We start from the raw sequence: 23584 nt of genomic DNA on the forward strand, positions 1-23584 counted from the left end.
CTAAGAGGGACAGGACTGTGTCAAGGTATGCGGAGATGAGTTCGGTGGGGCAGGAGCAGGCTGAGACAATGGGTCGGCCGGGGCAGTCAGGTTTGTGGATTTTAGGCAGGAGGTAGAAACGGGCGGTGCGGGGTTGTGGGACTATGAGGTTGGAGGCGGTGATGAGGTTATGGATAGTCTGGGAGATGATGGTTTGGTGGTGGGAGGTGGGGTCATGGTCAAGGGGGCAGTAGGATGAGGTGTCTGCGAGCTGGCGTTTAGCCTCAGCAATGTAAAGATCGGTGCGCCAAACTACCACCGCACCTCCTTTATATGCCAGAGTGATAGTAAGGTTGGGTTGGAGCGGAGGGAGTGGAGGGCTGCATGTTGCGAGGGTGAGAGGTTGGAGTGGGTGAGAGGGGTGGACAAGTTGAGGCGGTCAATGTCGCGGCGGCAGTTGGCTATGAAGAGATCAAGGGTGGGTAGGAGGCCAGCACGGGGTGTCCAGATGGATGGGGTGTGTTGGAGGCGGGAGAAGGGGTCGTCAGAGGGTGGGCGAGAATCCTGGTTGGAGAAGTAAGCGCGGAGGCGAAGGCGGCAGAAGAATTGTTCGATGTCTCGCCGTGTGTTGAACTCGTTAATCCGGGAGCATAGGGGAATGAAGGTGAGGCCTCTGCTGAGGACTGATCTTCCATCCTCTGAGAGGGGTAGGTCTGGAGGGATGGTGAAAATACGGCAGGGCTGGGAGCTAGGACCTAGGACCTGGTGTGGGACTGGAGCTGGGAGTGGGGGCGGGTTAGGCGTGGGAGCGGAGATCGATGTGGGGGCGGGGTTAGGCATGGGGGCGGAGATCGGCGTGGAGGCGCAGTTAGGCATGGGGCGGAGATCGGTGTGGGGGCAGGGTTAGGCATGGGTGCGGAGATGGGCGTGGGGGCGGAGATCGGTGTGGGTCGGGGATCGGTGTGAGGGCGGGGATTGGTGTGGGGGCGGGGTTCGGCGCAGGGGTGGAGATCGGCGCGGGGGCGGAGACGCATGCGGCATGGTCATTGTGCAGGCGCGTGACGTCACTGGAGGCGGACGTAGATGCGGCGATGGCAACTCTGGGGGCAGACGTGGCTGTGGCGAGTGCAGAAACGATGTTGTTCCCGGTGGTTGTGGACTCCGCGGAGGCCGTGAATCTGTCACCGATGGTCTTCCTGGCGATCGTGGAGGCAGTTGTCTGGGCGGCGATCGCTGAGGCTGCAGATTTCTCCAGCTTCCTCATTTCCCCTCCCCCCATCTTTTCTCAGTCCCAACCCTCGGACTCAGCACCGCCTTCTTGACCTGCAATCTTCTTTCCGATCTCTCCGCCCCCAACCCCTCTCCAGCCTATCACCCTCACCTTAACCTCCTTCCATTTATCGCATTCCCTACGCCCCTCCCCCAAGCCCCTCCTCCCTACCTTTTATCTTAGCCTGCTTGGCACACCCTCCTCATTCCTGAAGGAGGGCTTATGCCCGAAATGTCGATTCTCCTGTTCCTTTGATGCTGCCTGACCTGCTGCGCTTTTCCAGCAACACATTTTTCAGCTCTGTCACTTTAAGAGGCTGCCATAGAGATGGTTGCCAAGAGGAGCTGGTCAGAAGGCCTGTCTCGGTGATCTGAGACCCTGGTGCAGTTTTAGAAAAAGCTGTCAGGCCCTCATTCCCCAGCTACACCACCTATTCCCTGTTTCTCCCCCATACCCACCCTCATATCCCCATGCCATCTGCATTTAATCTTGTACCACTTATACCATCTCTGTTGTCACTTAATTTGACCATGCCTTCTCAATTGTCACTCATTTAGTATCCACTGCAGGCAGACCACAGGAGACACATGGAGATGAAAAGAAACTAACCATCTAATAGAGATACAAAATTGATACAGAACAAAAATAAATCGCATTCATGAAACCCATTTTAGGTATTAAGAACCCTCAAGTTCTAAAACAAGCAAACCTCCAACTGATAACCAAATCAGTAACAGCTAATCCTTCAAAAACCTTTTAAGATTTTCAATTAGAAGGTGAACTCAGCTTCCCCTGTCCCCCACCTTCACCCACGTTGTGAGGTGTGCTTTGGAGATTTACTCAGTCAAATGGTCAAAAAGCACTTAGCTCTAATAACAGCCATTGGTGCTGAAACTGTAGGAGCTGATGGTATTTTTAGAGTCATAGAGATGTACAGCACTGAAACAGGCCCTTTGCTCGAACTCGTCCATGCCGACCAGATATTCCAAACTAATCTAGTCCAAATACAGCTCAAGATTGTTGGAACTCGTCACAGTCATGAAAATGTTAATAAGATTCTCACCTGATAAAATCCAGTTATTAACTAACACTTCAAGGCACTGCTCATTGGAGGGAGAGAATTCTTTTTCAATAATGTGTTAAGCTAAGTATGACATAAATGTAACACAAACCTTTCTTGATTGTGCTATAAACAGAAGCGGCAGGAGGTATTTGGCATTTCTTAAAAATTCAACTAACCTCATGGCATAAATTTGGTCACACAGATTTCAAAGGTCGAGGAACAAGTCATCTGAATGATTTAGAACTTCTGATGTATGCATTACTCAGAATTAATTTTCTTAGACTAATTCAATTACATATTACAAAAGAGACTTGATTTGGCAGGAAAATGCCTGGTTTTAGCACACTTGCAAGAAATGGGCACATAGCCTTCTCCTTACATTCAAAATATAGAAGTATCAAATGTAAATAGATGATAAAATGAATGATAAATGTTATAAGTGGATCATTCTTTCATGCAGCCTATGCCTAACAACAGGTCCTTGGCTCATTGTCTGCTAATTTTGTCAGTGGTAGTTGGTCACTGCCTTTTTGATTCAGAGGCAGGGCAAGGAGGCAAGCATTCATCTACCTCAGCCAGAATAGGGATCCAACCCATACCATTGGCACTATTCTAGACAACATGCCAGCCATGAAGCCAACTGAGTCAAGAGTGTGTTGCTGGAAAAGCACAGCATGTCAGACAGTGTCCGAGGAGCAGGAGAATCGATGTTTCGGGCAAAAGCCCTTCATCAGGAAAGAGGCTTGTGAGTCGAGGGGGTGGAGAGATAAATGGGAGGGGGTGGGCCTGGGGGGGGAGGTAGCTGAGAGTCCGATAGGTAGATGGAGGTAAGGGTAATGGTGATAAGTCGGAGGTGAGGGTGGAGTAAGCCAATTGAGCTTATTAGCCCCAGTATGAGGTAGGAAAAGAAAGATATTGACTTCAGACACCCCCCCCCCTCACCTCCCAAGCTCTGAATTATTTATGTGGCTGTGGTGTTTACATTAGTCAACAGTGTCAGGTTTGCACCAGTATGAGTCCAGCTGCATAGGTCTGAACGTGACACTGAAAAACATCTCATCAAACCAATACTTCAATAAATCTGGCATTCTCAAGCCATTAAAACTCTCAGAACACGCAGTTGAGAATCGCAGTCGGGCACGCCCCAAGTAAAATTGTGGGAATTTTGGACACGTTTCACAGCTAGCCTCAGAAGAGGCAACATATTATTGAAAGCTGTAGTATTGAAGATTTTTAGGACATTAAGGGAAATACTGTACTCAAGTGCCAATTTTATTGTCCATATTAAAGTCTGTCATCAGAACATTACATAATGTAGTTTCAGAATACCTTTTAAAGAAATTCTGGCATATGAATTCTGACTGCATTGCAATGAGGCAATTGAAGCAGTGCCACTTTGCAAATCCGGGAGAGAAAAAAATATTTCACACATCTAAGACAGCTCTACAGATTTGGTGCATGTTTCCAGTATCCTAGGATTTCTCAAATTGGGCACAGAGCACAAGAGCAAGCAAGTTATGTTACACGTTTGTTTAAAAACTGATCCAGCCTCAATTGGAATACTGCATCAAATTCAAGGCGTCAATTCAAGAAAGACGTGAAAGCATTAGAGAGAATGCAATAAAGTTTTACCAGAAGGGGTTCAGGGATAAAGAAATTCAGTTACACTGAAAAATTGGAGAAGTTATGAGTGCTTTTCTTGGAGAATGTTGGAATGAATTTGACAGAGGTATTCAAAATAACATGGAAGCTGGACGGAGTAGATGGGGGAGAAAATCTGAAATATATTGCCTGCGTGCACAGTGGAAGCAAGTTGAGACATTCAAAACTAAATTATTAGCTAAAAAGCAAGTATATGCAGATTTATAGGAGAAGGTGAGGGAATGGTACGAGGTGAACTGCTCATTTGGAGAGCCAGTGCAGCCAACATAGAAATGGCCTCCTTCAATGCTACAACAATTCTCTTCCTCTGTTACTTAAGATTCTGGAATTTCACATAAATGCTGTTCATCTAATGTGAGACGCTCTTGCTTTACAATCTACACCAATTGATCAATACTAAGTGTTTAAAAACTTCAGATCATGATATTTAAGCTAATCTTATTCTGACCTTCAAGATTATTTATGTCTTCTCTACCAATTTTTGACTTGTGGTTCAAGGCCCTTGAAATTGCCAAAATTGAGTCTGTTTGAACTCACAACTTATTTCAAATGCTAACTTCTAGATCACACCTGTTGTGATTCATGCCTTGGCAGCCAAAATTTCATTTGCTAAAATGTGAAGGCAGGACTTCTGCACCTGCGATCTACCCCACTTCTTTCTTAATCTAAGGCCTCCGGAGTCAGATGGGCTCTACAAAAGCCCAGCCCATTGTTCCTGGACTGAGGAGGAAAGAAACATCAGGCAGGATTCATTACCACCAGCTAGTAGACCATCCTGCAAAGTACATGGGTAAACATCACGTTCTAGGATGCGTGTCCTCTACAATTGATTACTATGCTAATATGCACTTCAACCAATATACTTGGCCTGAAGTGGGACTACCACAACTTCTCTATTGTTAAATCCACTTTCTAGAAACTTGGTTTCCCTTCTTAAGCCAATCACTTCCTTCTTTCACCCAGTAAGAAGCAATCTTTCAAAGTTCCCCTTCTGCTCCTGATCTTTCTCATTACATTGCGATTTCTCCACTTTAGTGAACAGTGCAATTCACTCATAAGATCTGCCTGAGCTGGAGACCTGAACATTACAACTGCCTAGGAGAAAGTGAGGACTGCAGATGCTGGAGATCAGAGTCGAGAGGGTGGTGCTGGAAAAGCACAGCAGGTCAGGCAGCATCCAAGGAGCAGGAGAATCGACATCTCGGGCATAAGCCCTTCATCAGGAACAACTGACTAGTCCATTACATCATCTAGCCAACAACCTCCTTGACCCTTCTCAGTCATTAATTGTGATGGACAATTAAACAACTCACTGGAAGACGACGCCACAAAACATTACGTTCCTCAATGATGCAGGAGTCCAGAGCATCAACGCAAATGTAAGGCTGAAGCACTTGCATTAATCTTCAGCCAGAAATGCAGAGTAAATGATTCAATTCAATCTCCTCCATAAGACCCATCATGAATGCCCATCTTCAGCCAATTCAATTCACTCCCTGTAATACAAATAATTGTCTAGAGGGACTGGATACTGTGACGGGTCTGACAACACTCCGGCAATACTGTGGGCGGCACGGTGGCTCAGTGGTTAGCACTGCTGCCTCACAGTGTCAGAGACCTGGGTTCAATTCCTTCCTCAGGCAACTGTCTGTGTGGAGTTTGCACATTCTCCCCGTGTCTGCCCGGGTTTCCTCCGGGTGCTCTAGTTTCCTCCCACAGTCCAAAAATGTGCAGGTTAGGTGAATTGGCCATGCTAAGTTGCCTGTAGTGTTAGGTGAAAGGGTAAATGGGTCTGGGTGGGATGCGCTTCGGTGGGTCGGTGTGGACTTGTTGGGCCGAAGGGCCTGTTTCCCCACTGTAAGCAATCTAATCTAATCTAATACTATTGAAGAAAAGCTCCACAACGGGTAGAATCTTATAGAGTCCCGAAAAATGTAGACTACAATGTGAAGTCTGGGAGAATCACAGGAGAAGTGGGCACCAGAGTTCAGCAAAAATTGAGTTCCTCAGAAAGGGTATGGAGGAGTTTTATCTGGATGTTACAGCTGATGATGGATTCCAAGCTGTGCCAAGAGGTTGAAAGTCTAGGTCTGATCTTTTTGCAACAGAGAGGATCGAGATGTAACCTAATAGAGATTTCACATTGAAAGATATTGATAGAGTAAATGGAGATAAACCACCCCCACTCTCCAATGGTTAAAGATTAGAGAGTTAAAACAGTGGTAAACTATCGAGCGGAGGGGTGGGGGAAATTATTTTAACTCAGACACTTGCTGAGATCTGGTTTGAAAAGTGGTGGAAGCTTGTTCCATAAGAACTTTCAAAAGGAAATTGTGTGCAGGTATTTAAGAAACAAAGTACGGATGAGTCAAGGCTAGACATGATGTTTCTTTCTTAGAGGTAGTTCAGACTTGTTGGGTTGAATGGCCTCATCATTAGGGTGTAGGTTTGCTCGCTGAGCTGTAGGTTTGATATCCAGACGTTTCATTACCTGGCTAGGTAACATCATCAGTGGCGGCCTCCAAGTGAAGCGAAACTGTTGTCTCCTGCTTTCTATTTATATCTTTCTCCTGGATGGGGTTCCTGGGGTTTGTGGTGATGTCAATTCCTGTTTGTTTTCTGAGGGGTTGATAAATGGTATCTAGATCTATGTGTTTGTTTATGGAGTTGTAGTTGGAGTGCCAGGCCTCTAGGAATTCTCTGGCATGTCTTTGCTTAGCCTGTCCCAGGATAGATGTGTTGCCCCAGTCGAATGGGTGTTTTTTTTTTTAGCCGTGTGTAGGGCTATGAGGGAGAGAGGGTCATGGCTTTTTGTGGCTAGCTGTGTTCGTGTATCCTGGTGGCTAACTTTCTTCCTGTTTGTCCTACGTAGTGTTTGTGGCAGTCCTTATATGGAATTTTGTAGATGACGTTGGTTTTGTCCATGGGTTGTACTGGGTCTTTTAAGTTTGTTAGTTTTATTGAGAGTGTTGGTGGGTTTGTGTGCTACTAGGATTCCGAGGGGTCTTAGTAGTCTGGCTGTCATTTCTGAAACTTCTTTGATGTATGATAAGGTGGTTAGGGTTTCTGGCTGTGTTTGGTCAGCTTGTCATGGTTTGTTCTTGAGGAATCTGCGCACTGTATTTTTTGAGTATCCGTTCTTCTTGAATACGTTGTATAGGTGGTTCTCCTCTGTTTTCTGAAGTTCATCTGTGCTGCAGTGTGTGGTGGCTCGTTGGAATAGTGTTCTGATGCAGCTTCGTTTGTGTGTGTTGGGATGGTTGCTGGTGTAGTTAAGTATTTGGTCAGTGTTTGTCGGTTTTGTTTGTCGGTTTTCTGCATACATAGGTTTGTAGTTCTCCGTTGTCCTTTCTTTCATCATGTGCTTTAAGTTTCTATTTTTTCATGGTTCTGTAGTATTGCATCTCCAGGAGTGTTTTATACAGATTAGATGCTTCCTGAAGCTTCTTTAAGAAAACAGCATATGACACACATAAACCCTTGCAGAGGGAACGGTCATATATCCACGCAGATGAGCCAACTCACAATGTGAGCAGCCAAGCAACATTCCAGCAAGGAAATCAAAATTGAATTGAATAAAGAAAAGGTGAATAATTCAACAGGAGCAGTTTTTACCCCTGGGTTTAATTTGCCTCTACCACACACATATATCAACATATCTCAGTCGTTTATGGTGCTTGCATTTCGTTTTTCATTCTGAAATTGCCCACTAGCCATTCAAATCAAATTCACCTGCACATTATTAAATTGTGCAAAATATGTATTTTGTTCTGGGAGAGAAGTGATGTGTGAAAACATTTCGTTTTTTTTTTAGTAATTTAGTTCAGGTTCACACTTCCGTGTAGGAACCCTTGAGGCAGCAGTTACATTCACTCAAAGAGGTTTGTAAAGAGTTCAGGTTAAGGGTTTGCAAATTTACATTTCTCTCAAATCCTAGACAGCCATTTATCTTTTCAGTATGCAGGACCATAAAGCTTCACAATAGCAATTAAGTGAAGCATTGACGCATTAATAAACTGATGGTCCCACTCCTGGAATGGACTGAAATTTGTACAAAATCCTTTAGAAATGCCAGTTGCTTTTTGTCTGCAGTGGTGGTTTTGAAATTATTTACATTTTCAAAGCCCCTTCAGATGGATGTCCTTTACACCAACAATAAATACTGTACAGCCGAGCACTGCAATCCATTTGATAGAATTTTAAAAATTAAATAGAACCTCAGGTGAAAGAAGTTCTTTTTAAAAAAATGGTTAAATCTGAAGAACAAAAGCCGGTAGGTGGGGATGACATTATGGCTGAAAATAGCAGGCAAGAAGATTAAATAAATCCAATGATGCTAATTAGCTGATACCAAGCTTGGACCTTTGTTTTAAAAAGGGTACATGTAGAAACAAGGTAAGACTGATGGAAATGCCATGAATTTCAGATCCTGGGGAGAACTGAGACATTCCTGAAACGTCAATTCTTCTGCTCCTCGGATGCTGCCTGGCCTGCTGTGCTTTTCCAGCACCACCCTCTCGACTCTGATCTCCAGCATCTGCAGTGCTCACTTTCCCCAAGACTGAGATAGAGTCAATCCTAAGCTTGATACTGTCAGGAAGTGTGAAGAAAGATTTCGAAAGCAAACATCAATCCAGGAGACAATCATATTGCAAGGCATCCTCTGATATAACTTGACACTAGAATCTTCCATTGAGTATTCCAGTAAGTGATTCACACTGGTGTTCTGGACTGGGCAGTTACCAGCAAACAGCAACCAAATGTATTTAAAATGAGGTGCCAACTCTTCTTGTTGGCAAAATTGCTTCCCAGGCTGCCCTGTGGATTAGGTGAGTGAGGAAGCTTGGTGGATGGCCCATTCCTGTTGAAGCTTTACTCCTCGACAGCATGAGCTGAGGATCCATACCTTGAAGTATGTCATCCGCTCAGTAACAGTCTCTGAATTAATGGTCCATTTGTAGACGTTTTGAAAGCTTCCGTAAAATTTATTTTCCATCTTTTAACTAATTTATCATTAAACACACTTATCCTTGACTCCTTTCTCCCAAAGGAGAAGGTGTGACTGCAGATTCTGGAGATCAGAGTCTAACAGGGTGGTGCTACAACAGGTCAGGCAGCATCTGAGGAGCAGGAGATTCGACCTTTCAAGCATAAGCCCTTCATCAGGAATTAGCTTATTCCTGATGAATGGCTTTTGCCCGAAACACCGACTGTCCTGCTCCGCAGATGCTGCCTGACCTGTTGTGCTTTTCCAACACCACATTCTCGATTCCTTTCTCCCAAGCCCTATCACCCTGGGTTCCCTCGCAACCCTCTCCTTCCCCCAACTTTGCACACACCACCACAGTGTTAATCACAGCTTTACCCACAATCATATCATCCCTGGCTCTCCACTCGAGATCGGCTCCTCCCCTCCCACCCTGGCAAGCCAAACATCATACAATGTTCAGCATGATTTGCATCTCCTCAGATACTGAAGCACTCCATTTTCAAATGCAACAAGATCTGGATAATATCCAGGCTTGAGCTGACAAGAGGCAAATAACCTTCACACCAAGCAAATGCCAGGCAATGAACATCTTTGGTAAGAGATAATCCAACCACTGCCCTTTAACATTCAATGGTGTTATCATCACTGAATCATCCACTATCAACATCCTGGAGTTACCATTGACCAGAAACTCAACTGAATTTGCCAAATAATGTAGTGGCTGCAAGAGCAGGTTAGAGGCTAGACATACTGAGGAGAGTAACTCACCTCCTGAATCCCTAAAGCCCAATCATCATCTGCAAGTCAGGAGTGTGATGGAATATTCCCCACTTGCCTGGATGAGTGCTGTTCCAACAGGAAGCTTAACACCATCCAGGACAAAGCAGCCCACTTGATTGACAACACATCCACAAGCATCCATTCTCTCCACCAGCTGCGCTCAATAGTAGCAGTGTGTGCTATCTACAAAATGCACTGCAGAGATTCACCAAAGATCCTCGAACAGCACCTTCCAAACCCATGATCACTGCCATCTGGAAGGACAAGGGCAACAGAAACATGGGGACACCAGCATCTACAAATTCCTCTCCAAGCCACTCACCATCCTGTCTTGGAACTGTATCACTGTTCCTTCACTGTTGTTGGGTTAAAAATCTGAAATTGCCTCCCTAAAGGAATTGTGGGTCAACTTACAGCACATAGACTTCAGCAGTTCCAGAAGGCAGCTCAACACCACCTTCTCAAGGACAGTTAGGGATGGGCAATAAATGCTGGCCAGCCAGCAGTACTAATGTCCAGGAGTTAAAAATAAATCTGATTAATTTGCAGCAAATATCATGAAAGCATTATTGATCTAATTTAGAAGTGCTTAGGATATATGCGTATAACACACTTATAACAGAGAGAAAGATTTGGCAAACATGTTTTCTCAAAGGCAATATGGATAAATTTAATTCCTCACTGAAACAGGTGATGCTCGGGTCAGGTGGAAGTAAAAATGTTAAATATTTAAGATGAAAGTAAACCAATCTCAAACCAATCACTGCCAATTTTGATGGAGAAAAGACAAGGGTCGAGTCACTATTCCACTCACAGGGATAGGTTGGTTTATCAAGTTATTTTAAAGTGATTGCATGCCTTCATTTTAGTAAAGTTTCCATGTTCGACAAGCAATGGCCAGTTTTTCTGGACCCCTGGAAAAGTGACGTATATAAGGTGGAGAGAAATGTTGGATCAATGATGTGACTGTGCTTTCATAGCACTGCTTAAGGCCCAAAGGCAGCAGAGGAATTTTCTTCAGCCAAGCAGCCTATCCTCACCATTTCAATCTGCCGCCTCCACCCCTGGATCACACCCTTATCTCCCACATCACTAACTTTCCCTCCAAAAATCACCATCTCCTAAACCAAAGCTTCCCGAACTAATCTGCCTCATGACCTGTCATTTTTTTTGACACCATCCATTTGCCCCTGGTTATTAACCCACTGCAAACTTTCCCTCTGCCATCTCTGTCCTGTGACTGCATTCTTTTGTGAAGTCTTCCCTATCCAACAGGCAGCCAAGCTTACAATGGAAGTTTCTGGGGAGCTGGAAAGAAAAGCATTGGGCACACGTCGAGGTTTAAACTTGACAACCTTCGGGGAAACACACACTTCTGGGTTCCTCAAGCCTGATCCACACTGGATCCCGGCATCCGGCACTCTCTGAAACTCTGCCTTAAAGGGGCCAAAGTTACATGTTTAAAAACAAAGGGGGCAAAACAAAAGGAAGGGGTGTTGGCAGCATACAGGTTACATAGCTATGGAGTCACTGAATGGATGATAATGGCAGTGTGGGCAGAGGTGAGCTGCAAGTGGATACCTGCAGTGACAGTAACAGATAGGCAGGGCAAGCAGGAAAGGGAAGATTAACAAATACACTGCATCGAGCAAGGTGGAGACAATAGCACTGTATAAATATTTAACATCTAGTCTATAAAAAGCTCTTAAATATGATCAATGCCCAATCCCTGACGAGTGATTATTTGTATTTGCAAAGCTATTTAGTTTCTTACAATGGAAAAAATAGGCAAAGTAAGATAGTGTTCACCTCATCACAGCACCACATAACCGAAACTACCTTCAGCCTGCGTTGGAAGTCCCATTACCAAGGTCCTAACAATGCCAGAAAGGTAGGGCAAAGAAAGTTGCACTGACTTAGAATCATAGAGATGTACAGCAAAGGAAAATAGACCCTTCAGTCCAATTTGTCCATGCTGACCAGATGTCCTAAATTAATCTAGTCCCATTTGCCAGCATTTGGCCAATATCCCTCCAAACCCTTCCTATTCATGTACCCATCAGATGCCTTTTAAATGTTGTAATTGTACCTTGCTCCACCACATCCTCTGGCAGCTCATTCCATACACATACCATCCTCTGCGTGAAAAGGTTGCCCTTTTATGTCCCATTTAAATTGAGCATATCTAAGACTGAGATAGAGAGGTTCTTGAGTATCAAGGGGATCAAGGCTTTCAGGGAGAAAGCGGGAGAATAGGATTGAGAAACTTATCAGCCATGATTGAATGGCAGAGCAGAATCAATGGGCTGAATGGCCTAATTTCTGCTCCTATGTCTTATGGTCTAAATGTTTCTCCTCTCACCTTAAACCTATGCCCTCTAGTTCTGGACTCCCCTTCCCTGAGGAAAAGACATTGACAATTCACCCTATCCATGCTCCTCATGATTTTATAAACATCGATAAGGTCACCTCGCAGCCTCCGACATTCTGGGGTAAGCAACCCCAGTGTATTCAGCCTCTCTCTATAGCTCAAACCCTCCAACCCTGGCAATCCCATAAAAGCAAAATACCACAGATGCTGAAAATCTGAAACAAACACAGAGAATGTTGGAGAAACTTAGCAGGAAACTTAGCAACTTAGCATTTGTGGAGACAGAAACTGAGTTAACCTTTTGTGTCTGCATGTCTTCTTCAGAACACTGATTACATACTTGGTTTTATATTAAAACCAATCAAAGCTGAAAATGATTCACATTTTGTGATGATTTGGATAGGCAGGAACAATAATTTTTCTTTCTGGTCTAATTGTTCATTGCCAGTATTTTGTGTGGCATTTACCGCATTTGCATAGCTACCTTTCAACCTTTCTCCATTGAATTTGGCTATATAACAGGAAGGAAAATACAACAGCCGTGTTCCAGTAATCATCATGATAAGGATCTGGAAGCTTTTGGATGGAGCCATTGTTATTTAATAGCAACAAAAACAGAAAGTGCTGGAAAAGCTCAGTCGGTCGGGCAGCATCTGTGAAGAGAAATCAGAGTTAACGTTTCGCGTCCGGTGACCCTTCCTCAGAAACTTTCTCTCTTCACAGATGCCGCCAGATCTGCTGAGCTTTTCCAGTAACTTCTGCTTTTGTTTCTGATTTACAGCATCCGCAGTTCTTTTGGGTTGTATTTAGTATTTAATTGCAATGTTGATGGTCACCAAAATCCACCTGGAATTCACGCACCAAGAATTTCATGTAAATGAAACTGAGTTGCGAAAGACTTACCGGTGTACAGTGAGATGTGCGGTGAACTGATAATCTCAAACTTCACTCCAGGGAAAAATGGCCGCCACTAGAACAGAGACATATAATCAGTGAGCAGGTATAGCTGGTGAGAGATTTTTTGCCAGTGTGTCAATCACAAAGTGGGACCCCAGATGGTTACACAATTTATGATAGTAGAGGAAATTAATTCTCTCCGCAGAAGATGTCAAAACACTTATTTTATAAGGAAAAACTTTAATTGTTCTTTTATTTGTACTCTGCCGTAGAATTGACCTACATTTTAAAAAGCATAATAAAGCCCCTTTGTCCCTTTCACCTGGACTCACCATGGGATTAGAATAATTTCAGAAGTCCTCTGCTGTCTCATCGAGGCAGTTATTTTTCATGTGTGACCCTAGCCACTAGCGTGGCAACATTATTAATTTGTGGAGGACCCCAGATAATTCAACCCTTGTCTTTATCCAATATTCAGCTGCATGTGCTTTCTGTTAGGGGTTCAGAAGATAATTAGCAGGAGTGGAATCCCTGCCTTAGAGCATGGGACCTGGCAGAAATGATTAACTCTGCCTATATTCAGAGACTAAATGGTTAATCAAAACCTCAACACATTAGCCCATCAATCTCATCTACATACTACCAATCACCCATAACTCAGATTAGCAATATTAGCAGGGTTAAAAATCAGATTTATCACATCATACTTAGAAAGTAACTCTAGAAAATTGGCACGAGTCATTACAATTTGGAGAGATTATTTTGCAAATGTTATTACAAAATAGAATAAATAATTACATTTAATCAGCATATCAACACATTAAAATCCCAAGATGCTTCAAACACAGTGAAGCACTTTCGAAGTGTAATAACTAGTGTTATGTGGACAAATGCAGCACTTTCACATTAGTATCCCATTCACAAAAGTGAGATAAATTGATAGTTTTGGGGCTCTTTTGGTACAGTGGTAGCATCCCTATCTCTGAGCTGGAAAGTCCAGGTTCAAGTCCCACGTGCTCCAGAGTCAGATATATTCTGGGGAGGGAGCTGATAGGGGTGAAATCTGGGGTAGGAAAGGCCAGAGATGGGGTAAATGCCAAACTGGTAACACTTTGTTGGATGTCCTCTGTTGAGGTACCTGAACCCAGCTTAAGCGACCATCAGCCCCTCCCAGTGAAACATGGAGGCTGGACACATGGTGCTGACCTCTCACCATCGGAGAGAAGATCCCAAGAATGGTGGGAGGAATCCTTTATAATAGGCACCAATTTGCTCAAGGGTGGGCAGGCCAACCAATGCCATAAAAACGTAAGATGCAGGAGCACATTTAGACCATTCGGTCCACCTAGTTTGCTCCATGATTCGATCAGGCTGAATAGACTGGTTAGACTGTGCCAGGGAGGGCACAGGCATAACATCCATGGTATGCTGCAATTTTTAGAATCTTCCCCGCCTGCCAAACAGCTCCCTGGGACCATGAAATTCAACCCATTGTCATGAAGCCATTAACGTTAATGGGTTATTTATACATGAGAGGTAATGTTGCAATGTATCCTTTAACCAGCACTGCTTTCAGTTTCTTTACACAGTCATGTCAAAAGAAATCAATTGGTTTTACGTTTCTTAGAAATATTATGTGGTCTTCAGAGGCATTTAATAATTGGGAAATTACTCCGTCCATGTATATTCACCAATTTGCCTTCACTGGTGTTGCCAGAAACCAGAGAAATGTAAGTGGCTCAGTCTGGTAAACAAGCCCAGTTCACCTCACGCCCAATGACCGGAAACAGCCTGCCTGGCTCACCCACAATGGTGGGGCACTATCGATATTTGCTAAAACATGCCACCTTCCTTGGAATATAGCACGCCGGCTTGCAATCAGCCTTCAGAACATCCTCTTTATAGCCGTAAACACATTCAAAGAGAAACAGAAGCTCAGTCCAACAGCAACAACAAATATTGCACCACTCATCCGACAGCCATTTCAATGAGGTCTCCCTTTGAAAGCCTGTTCATACATTCCAACCAACAGTAAAGAAGTAGGGAACTTTACAAAGGCTTCCTTTGTGAAGAGAACGCAGTTTTGTAAACATTACAGTGCCAGACCTCATTTGATTTCAAGTCCTTGCATTCTTCCTCCTGTATGGTTTAAATGTGACAACTTTACTAGGGTACAACAGACTATCTGGAGCAGATTTCGAAGAGAGTCTCTAGGGGCAATGCTACAAATCAACAGCAAACACACTGTATCACTGCCAAACAAACAGCTTTTGAAAGGTGCACTTGATTTCTGACAGGTAAACCTAAAAGCTGTATTGGAATTTGCCTTGACCCTTTAGGGAAAAAGAAACATATTTTCAGGGGAGGAGCACAGCTAAATGCCCCAACGGGAGAATGATAGCTTCAAATTAAATGTCTTCACCCTAGAGAGAATGAAGACATGTCTATGTGCTGTTTGTCTACAATTTTATTTCAGAAGATTTTCAGCAATTTTATTTGAAGCTTGTACTTTTAATAATTTGGTTTGAACCATTTGAGATCAAAATACAGCAAGATCTAAGTACATGGAAAATGGCGAATATTTAGAATCCCTACAGAGTGACAGCAGGCCATTCAGCCTATCAAGTCCACACCAACCCTCTGAAGAGCATCAAGGAAACTGGAGCACCTGGAGGAAACCCACGCAGACAGGGGGACAATGTACAAACTCCACACAGACAGTCGCCTGAGGATGGAATCGAACCTAGGCCCCTGGTGCTATAAAGCACCAGTGCTAACCACACAGCCACCATGTCCTTAAATACTAAAAGGCAGTGAACTATTTCCTGCCGAATTTTGCAATCTTTTGCCAAACTTATTAAAGGCAGCACACATTCAACTGGGTTATTATAAAATAATCCTGAGGTGTGTAAGTAGCAGCAGGGCCTCACAATATTTCCGAGAGGTAATAGCAACACAATGGCCAGATTTTAACTCTGTAAGTAAATGAGTAAGTTAAAATGTCTGAGGTTTTTTTTAAAGTATCACACACAAGGTAAATCTGAGGTACAAAAGCGAACTACTGCATTTGCCTTACTCTACACACTAGCCTGATTTCTATAAAGACAGAAATGTTACATAGTTGCCATTTGAACACATTGCTAATTAAAGAGTGGATAGGAAACTAAACATTTATAACGTCAAACTGAGGCCCTCTCTTTATCTTTCAAGAGCAGAAGAAAAGCAAGGAAGCTACTGGTCAATTGGTCTTGACCAATCCCTCAACTAAGATTCACCAAACCAGATTATTTGGTGGTTTATCAAACTCCTCTTTGTGGAGCCTTGTGGCTACCACATTTTTTACATTATAGCAGTGGTACTGTGTAAGCACATAATTGTCTATGAAGTGCTTCTAGCTATCCTGTTCACCATGACGGACTACATAATATAAACGCAAGTCTTTTTCAAAACTGTAGGTCAAAGGAATCAAGTATGGAAAGGGGCAGGCAGGAAAGGCCACAAGCAGGTCAGCCATGAATGGTGGAATGGGCTTAATGAGTCCAATGGACTGTCCTGCTGCTTTTTCTTTTGTTATATTTGCATGTGGAAATCAGGAAATGGCTACTGTGTGGCTTATTTTCTGAGTGAGCATGTGCCAATCATATTGACATGAACATTGCCTTTGGTGGTGAAGGAATGAAGCTCGCTGTTCATTACCCTTACAGTTTCCTGGTCTTTGTATCAATTGTTGAGCGCACAGTCCATGATTACTACACACCCTGGAGTTCTGTGGTGTGCACGTATTAGAGTAAGTAGCTATGTATCTCTTCCAGCAGTCACATGGATGAGTCCTCCCAGATACATTGCACATTAAAATAGGCTCAGTACTTTGGATGATCTCAAATTTGTGCAGATATGCACAAATTTTTATTGTAACTTACATTGTGTGTAACCCTGGTGCAGATGATGTCACTAACAATTGCCCTAAATGTGTTCCTCAAAGCCCATGATTGTGATATATCAGCAAGGCAGATATATCCAAGTATACTCTCAATTAACCTGCTGGAATATATCTTTGTGAACAGAGGGCCCAACTGATGACTATTGGAAACAATACTAATCGATGGCATCCTACATGTAATGGGGTTCTTCTACTAAATGAACAGACTAGTCTCCATGCTTCAAAGTGAATTTGGAAAAGAATCTTCTGACAGAAAAAGGTAGTGTTTAATTCTTCTAGCAGTGATAATGTGTGTGGACATCTTTTAAAGGTTGAAGTGTCGTGGATGCAAGTATTCTCTTGTAGTAGTTACATTTCATATCAAGGTGAGATATAAACCAGTTCAGATTGCCCAACGTACACAAAGGTCACAATTTGAAGTAAATTTGTATTTACTGACGCCCACCACCTTTCACAAAGTCCAGAAATAAAGCAAACAGCCAGTATAATCTTTCCAGAAAAGCATTAGAATCCAATTCAGATAATCCAGCGATGTAATGCCTAATACCATCTGTAGAGTCCTGGAGCATTGGAGTGCTGGGCTTGCATTTTCATCAGTGGGTTTTTGAAATCTATAAGTCCTGAATTTTCTGAAGGCAAGGAAGGACTATATGATTACTGTTGGGCTCTAATGGATGATCCAGCACTCTGGGATTGCTGGTAGATTCTATCAATGAAGATCTGGCACTGGGATTAGTGCCAGTTGCAAGCAGTCAGGATCCAGCACTGGGAATATTATTGGCCTGTGAATGACAGTCCAGCACTGGCAGTATTGCTGGATTTCTCCAATAGAGAATTAGCACTGACATTATTGCCGACTGCGATCAATACAGACCCTGAATAGGAATACTGCTGACCTTAAAGTGAGGACCTGGCACTGGGAAGACTGCTTCCCTTTGAACGGGAAAAAAAGTACTCAGCATTGCTGGTCAGCTCTGTGCCATTAAAGCTACAAAGTTTCCCAAAACTTTGTCTTTAAGAAGTTGAGAATTCTGCATGCTGTTCCATCCTGGCAGGCTGGACTTTGGATAAAGCTTACACATTTCAGAAAGAGCTCATTCCATTCACACACATCATCAATCAAGAACAAAATCAGAACGGCCTTTCATTTCCTTCTACTGAGAATAAAAGTTCTGTAGCATATCACAGTGGAACACAATAAGGGTATGTGCAGGCTGAAAAGGAAAGAATCCCTGGTTGATTGTAAAATGCATTCTGCCTGAATACCTCACAGCATGGTTCAGTCTATAGATCATGCTGAAAGGTGTAACAACTGCATGCAAAGTTCCTTTGCCAAATCCATATATCAAACATTTGTGCCTGCCATTCTCTAGGCACCAGAATTCAAACACTGCACTTTCATGACACAGGGAAAAATTAGTCAATTTGCAATTACGTTCCTGACAAAGATTTGCAGCAGCTTGTCAATTGAAAGAGAAACAGCACTGCCTCAACTGACCTCAGGATATCCTCATTGATAGAAATTGAATAGTCTGGCCTGAAACAGTCTCCCTTAGCAGCAGAGCATATTCTACATTATACTATACAATACTTTGGTTCTCACAAAACAGTGCACTCACTGATGAAAAAGACATGAGGGGCAACTATTTATTGCACAGAGAGTGGTTTGGGTATTGAATGAACTTCCAGAGGAAGTGGTGGAAGTGGGTACAGTTACAATGCTTAAAAGACATTTAGATAAGTACATGATTAGAAGAAGGTTTAAAATCACATAACACCGGGTTACAGTCTAACAGGTTTATTCAGAGGCAGCTAGCTTTTGAGGTGCTGCTTCTTCATCAGGTGGTTGTGCAGTGCTTTGAAAGCTCGTGCTTCCAATAAACCTGTTGGACTATAACTTACTGTTGTGTAGTTTTTAACTTTGTCCACCCCAGTCTAACACCGGCACCTCCAAATCATGAAGAGGAAAGGTTTGGAGGGATATGGGCCAAGCATAGGCAGGCGGCACTAGTTTAGCTTGGCATTATGATTGGCATGGACTGGTTGGACCGAAGGGTCTGTTTCCATACTGTATGACCCACTATGGTAATTTGCTAACATATCTCCAAATTTTGTCATGTACAGGGGAAGCTTTCAGAATGCATTTAATGGATTTTTTTCTCAAGCTCAGGAAAGGTCTCCAGCTTACTCAGAACAGCACCAGAGCTGCAGTTCCAAAACTCCCACCCATGAACCCAGTGCCCACCATTTCTGTTAATGAGGTGGGGAGTGTGGTGAACAAACAAGGGTGCATCATAATTTACACATTTGATACTGACAGAGGCAGCTGCAAATGTGAGAGTAGAGCTGCCTTCAAACTGAGTTAACTTTCATGACAGGATCCAAAACATGACAGGGGTGGCTTCAGATATTTGACTAAACATATAAAGCTTCAAGAGAGTAGGGTAACCTTTAAGATAGGTCCAAGGCACCTTTTGGAGAACCAAGATGCACCCTGAGAATGGTAAAGAGCCCTTTAGAAACCCTTTGAAAAAAGTAGATATGAATGTTTTTTTAAAAGAAGTGAATAGGCTATGTAGACCTGTCATGATTTTGAAGCATTTAAATCTCCTGCCATTTAAATCTAAAAAGACTATGGTTAAGAAAAAAAAAACATGCAATTTCATTGTCTGTTGTTATAAGTCTGAGTGTTATCATTGTATGATTAATTCTGCGTAACTTATCCAGTGGGGAATCTGTCACTGAACCTTTTGATTGTCAGCTCTAAGTAGTGATAAAGGTTATAATGTGTGGTATGAATACAAAACAGTATCTTTCTAAAGTTTGTGGAGTTCTATAAAATGTTTGATTTTGTAAAGGATTAAAAATAGTTGAAGGAATTTTCAGGCATTGAATGTGTCTTTGTGAATATTTAATTTACAAATATAACGTTTGCAACAGACACTTAGAACGTTGTTTCATTTCAAGCTCAGCTTGGCTCCTGACATCCGGCCATGAAGGAGTTGACATGCAAGATCTAAGGACAGTAAATGGTGAGTGAGGAACATGGGTTGGCATGAGTTGGCACTAATTTAGCATAGGCTTATGAGGGTCATAGTTGGGTAGAGAAAAATTGGTTGGCACAGTGAGGATGAGGAGCACTGAGAGTTGAGTAGAGGGGTTTTGGTTGGCATGGGATATGTAGGGAAATGAGAGGAGGGTGGGTTGCATAACATGACAAGGTTAGGGAAATGAAAGAGCTGAAATGATCTTAGTGTCGAAGAGTGGAGTTTCTTGCTTTAGCTTTTTCTTATACATCCAGAGCATTGGGGTTGACATGTAGCTGCCATTCACACTGTTTAGGGGACTGGGCAAACCAGGTTCCTGGTCATAGAGTCATAGAGATGTACAGCATGGAAACAGACCCTTTGGTCCAACCCGTCCATGCTGACCAGATATCCCAACCCAATCTAGTCCCACCTGCCAGCATTCAGTCCATATCCCTCCAAACCCTTCCTATTCATATACCCATCCAAATGCCTCTTAAATGTTGCAATTGTACCAGCCTCCACCACTTCCTCTGGCAGCTCATTCCATACACATACCACCCTCTGTGTGAAAAAGTTGCCCCTTAGGTCTCTTTTATATCTTTCCCCTCTCATCCCAAACCTATGCCCTCTAGTTCTGGACTCCCCAACCCCAGGGAAAAGACTTTGCTTATTTACCTTACACCCTCCTCAAATCAAAAATCAGATCACCCAGGTAGTTCCTCAGAAATAAGATTGGAGGAACCAGGAAAGTACTGGATCCTGTGTTCTTCACTTGAGAGTAAAAATCTATGTCTTAATTCAATTTCTGCTCACACAAAAATTTCTACTACATCTGCATCCAGTACACAAATGTCTGCCTGGTTATTTATCTAAGTTCCCAATGAGCTACCTGTCCTGTGTCCCCAGTGATAATTGCTAGCTAAGTGCAACTACTGATCTGATTTAACAGGCATTCTGTTATCATACAATTTGCCAGCCACATTTTATGATACTTTGCAAAACTGTGGAATCAGTGAGATAACTGAACAGACAAATGGTTTTCAAGAGAGATTGAAGAGTAATGAGAAACAGGAACTGTGCTTGTGCTGTTAGACTGTTGGCTAAGGACACAAACATTTACCTGACCTGCTGTGCTTTTCCAGCACCACACTTTTTGACTATAAACATTCACCGCCAACTCCCAAAAACCACCAACCTCCCATCTCAGGTACTTGGAGGCCAAGATATATGTTAGAATATTCAGAAGACATACAATCATAATGCATAGCTGCCCAAATCAGATTCACTGAATCCATAAATTAACAAGACCATATAGATGTGGCCATGCCTTCAAAATGAGGATGGCATTTGCTCTTGGCAAGAAACTGAGCATGGAGTCTTTTATCATGGGGATGTTGTTGCACTGCAGATACCACCTAACTCTATCTGACCAGGAAAGTTTCTTACTTAATGCTCAGCACATTTAACTGATTATCAACCTACTTGACTGAGATGTGACTCAACTTCTACTACCCCTCAAGCTGAAACCCAAGCTTTCAACCCAGAGGTACGGCCATTACCACTGTAGCAAAGGACCTCCCAGTCAGTTCCCGTTTCAACCCTATTTGATAAATGCATTCAGTTGTTGGACTTACCTGACGTCATCATAAAATCTTACACAACTCTTTGAAAGTGGTCGATTGTCACATCAAACCTCATTTAAATTACTGAATTGAATTGAATTTATTGTCACGTGAACCGAGGCACAGTGAAAAGCTTTGCCTTGCGAGCAATACAGGCAGATCATAGAGTTAAGTAGCATAGACAAGTAAATAATTGGCAAATAATTGGCAAACAATGGCAAAAACAAAACCACAGGTACAGGCAAATGTTAAGCGTTTGTGAGTCCATTCAGTATTCTAACAACAGTAGGGTAGAAACTGTTGCAAAACCGGCTGGTGCACGTGTTCAGGCTTCCGTACCTTCTTCCCAATGGTAGAGGTTGTAGAAAAACATTGCCAGGGTGGGATGGATCTTTGAGGCCTTTCCTTGACAATGGGCCTGGTAGATGGATTCTATAGATGGGAGGTTGGCCTTTGTGATTGTCCGGGCCGAGTTCACCACTTTCTGTAACAGTCTCCGATCTTGAATGGTACAGTTGCCATACCAGGTAGTGATACATCCAGACAGAATGGTCTCAATGGCGCACCTATAAAAGTTGGCAAGGGTATTCACTGTCATACCAAATTTCCTCAGCTCTCTGAGGAAGAAAAGGCCTTTGTAACCAATGCATCCACATGAAGAGTCTAAGAAAGCTTGTTGTGGATGACCACTCCTAGGAGCTTAACACTCTCCACTCATTCCACCTCTGTGCTGTTAATGTGTATATGTGTGTGTGTGTGTGGGGAGGGGAGGGGGGGGGGGGGGGTTAGGAGTAACATCCATCAGAAGTCAATAATGAGTTCCTCGGTTTTGCTGGCATTAAGAGCTAGGTTGTTCTCAGTGCACCATTTTTCCACCTCTCATCTATATTCTGTTTTGTTGCCATCTGAGATAGGACCGACTTTGTAATTGGCATTGGTCTGGTATTTGGCAACGCAGTTATGGATATATAGTGAGTACAGTAGGGGGCTGAGTATGCACCCCTGGGGACTCCAGTGTTGAGTGTTAGTGACAATGAAATATTGTCGCCAGTTTTCACTGATTGTGGCCTGTTGGTCAGGAAACTGAGGATCCAGTTGCAGAGAGTGGGGCTTAGTCCGAGATCACTAAGTTTAGTAATCAGCCTCGGGAGGATAATAATGTTGAAGGCTGAACTGTAGTCAATGAGTAGGATTATTATGTAGCTGTTCTTGGTGTCATGATGTTCCAAGGCAAATGATATGGCATCTGACGTGGATTGGTTGTTCCAATAGGCAAATTGGAGGGGATCAAGAGTAATGGGGAGGCTGGAATTGCTTAATGCCATGACCAGCCTTTCAAAGCACTTCATGACCACTGAAGTTAGGGCACTGGGCAGTAGTCATTGAGACAGGCTGCATGAGCCTTCTTAGGCACAGGGATGATTTTGGCCCTCTTGAAACAGGCAGGGCTAGTAGCCTACTGCAGGGAGAGGTTGAAGATGTCCGAGAAGATTTCTGCCAGTTGATCTGTGCATGCTCTGAGTGCACGGCCTGGTACTCCGCCTGGTCCCATCGCTTTCCTTGGATTCACTCAAAGGAAAACTGATCTGACCGCTGATGCAGTGACTGTTGGGATAGGTTCATCAGGACTTGTCAGAATAGGTGTTACCTCTCTGCTGAAATTCTGCTCAGAATGAGCATAGAAGGCATTGAGACAATCTGGGAGGGATATGTCATCGTCTGCTATCTTGCACTTTCTCTTTTAGAACCTGTGATGTCATTCAGTCCTTGCCATTGTTGCCGGGAGTCTGTCTGGGTCTCTAGTTTGGATCGGTATTGGTCCTCAGCTGTCTTAATGGCTCTGCGAAGGTCATACTTGGATTCCTTCTATTTGAGTGCTTCTCCTGATCTGAAGGCCTCATGCCTGGTTTTTAGCATGTTCTGTATGTCCTGATTCATCCAGGGTTTCCTGTTGGGGAACACACGGATTAGATTGCTCGGT

At 43.3% G+C, this 23584-nt stretch overlaps 1 protein-coding gene across 3 annotated transcripts in view; it reads right to left on the reverse strand.

Moving 5' to 3' along the window:
- LOC122557945 (N-acetyl-beta-glucosaminyl-glycoprotein 4-beta-N-acetylgalactosaminyltransferase 1-like) overlaps positions 1-23584 on the reverse strand; it is a 727525-nt gene that overhangs the window by 134840 nt on the left and 569101 nt on the right. For all 3 annotated transcript variants that reach the window (XM_043706193.2, XM_043706196.2, XM_087996738.1), the window contains one exon: positions 13019-13085. In XM_043706193.2, coding sequence (XP_043562128.2) covers positions 13019-13085 — 67 coding nt within the window. The remainder of the gene's footprint in view (positions 1-13018; positions 13086-23584) is intronic.

This window comes from Chiloscyllium plagiosum, unplaced genomic scaffold (genome assembly GCF_037043375.1).
Source record: "Chiloscyllium plagiosum isolate Xiang-an unplaced genomic scaffold, Cpla_swu_hap1 HiC_scaffold_18, whole genome shotgun sequence".
Lineage (NCBI taxonomy): Eukaryota > Metazoa > Chordata > Chondrichthyes > Orectolobiformes > Hemiscylliidae > Chiloscyllium > Chiloscyllium plagiosum.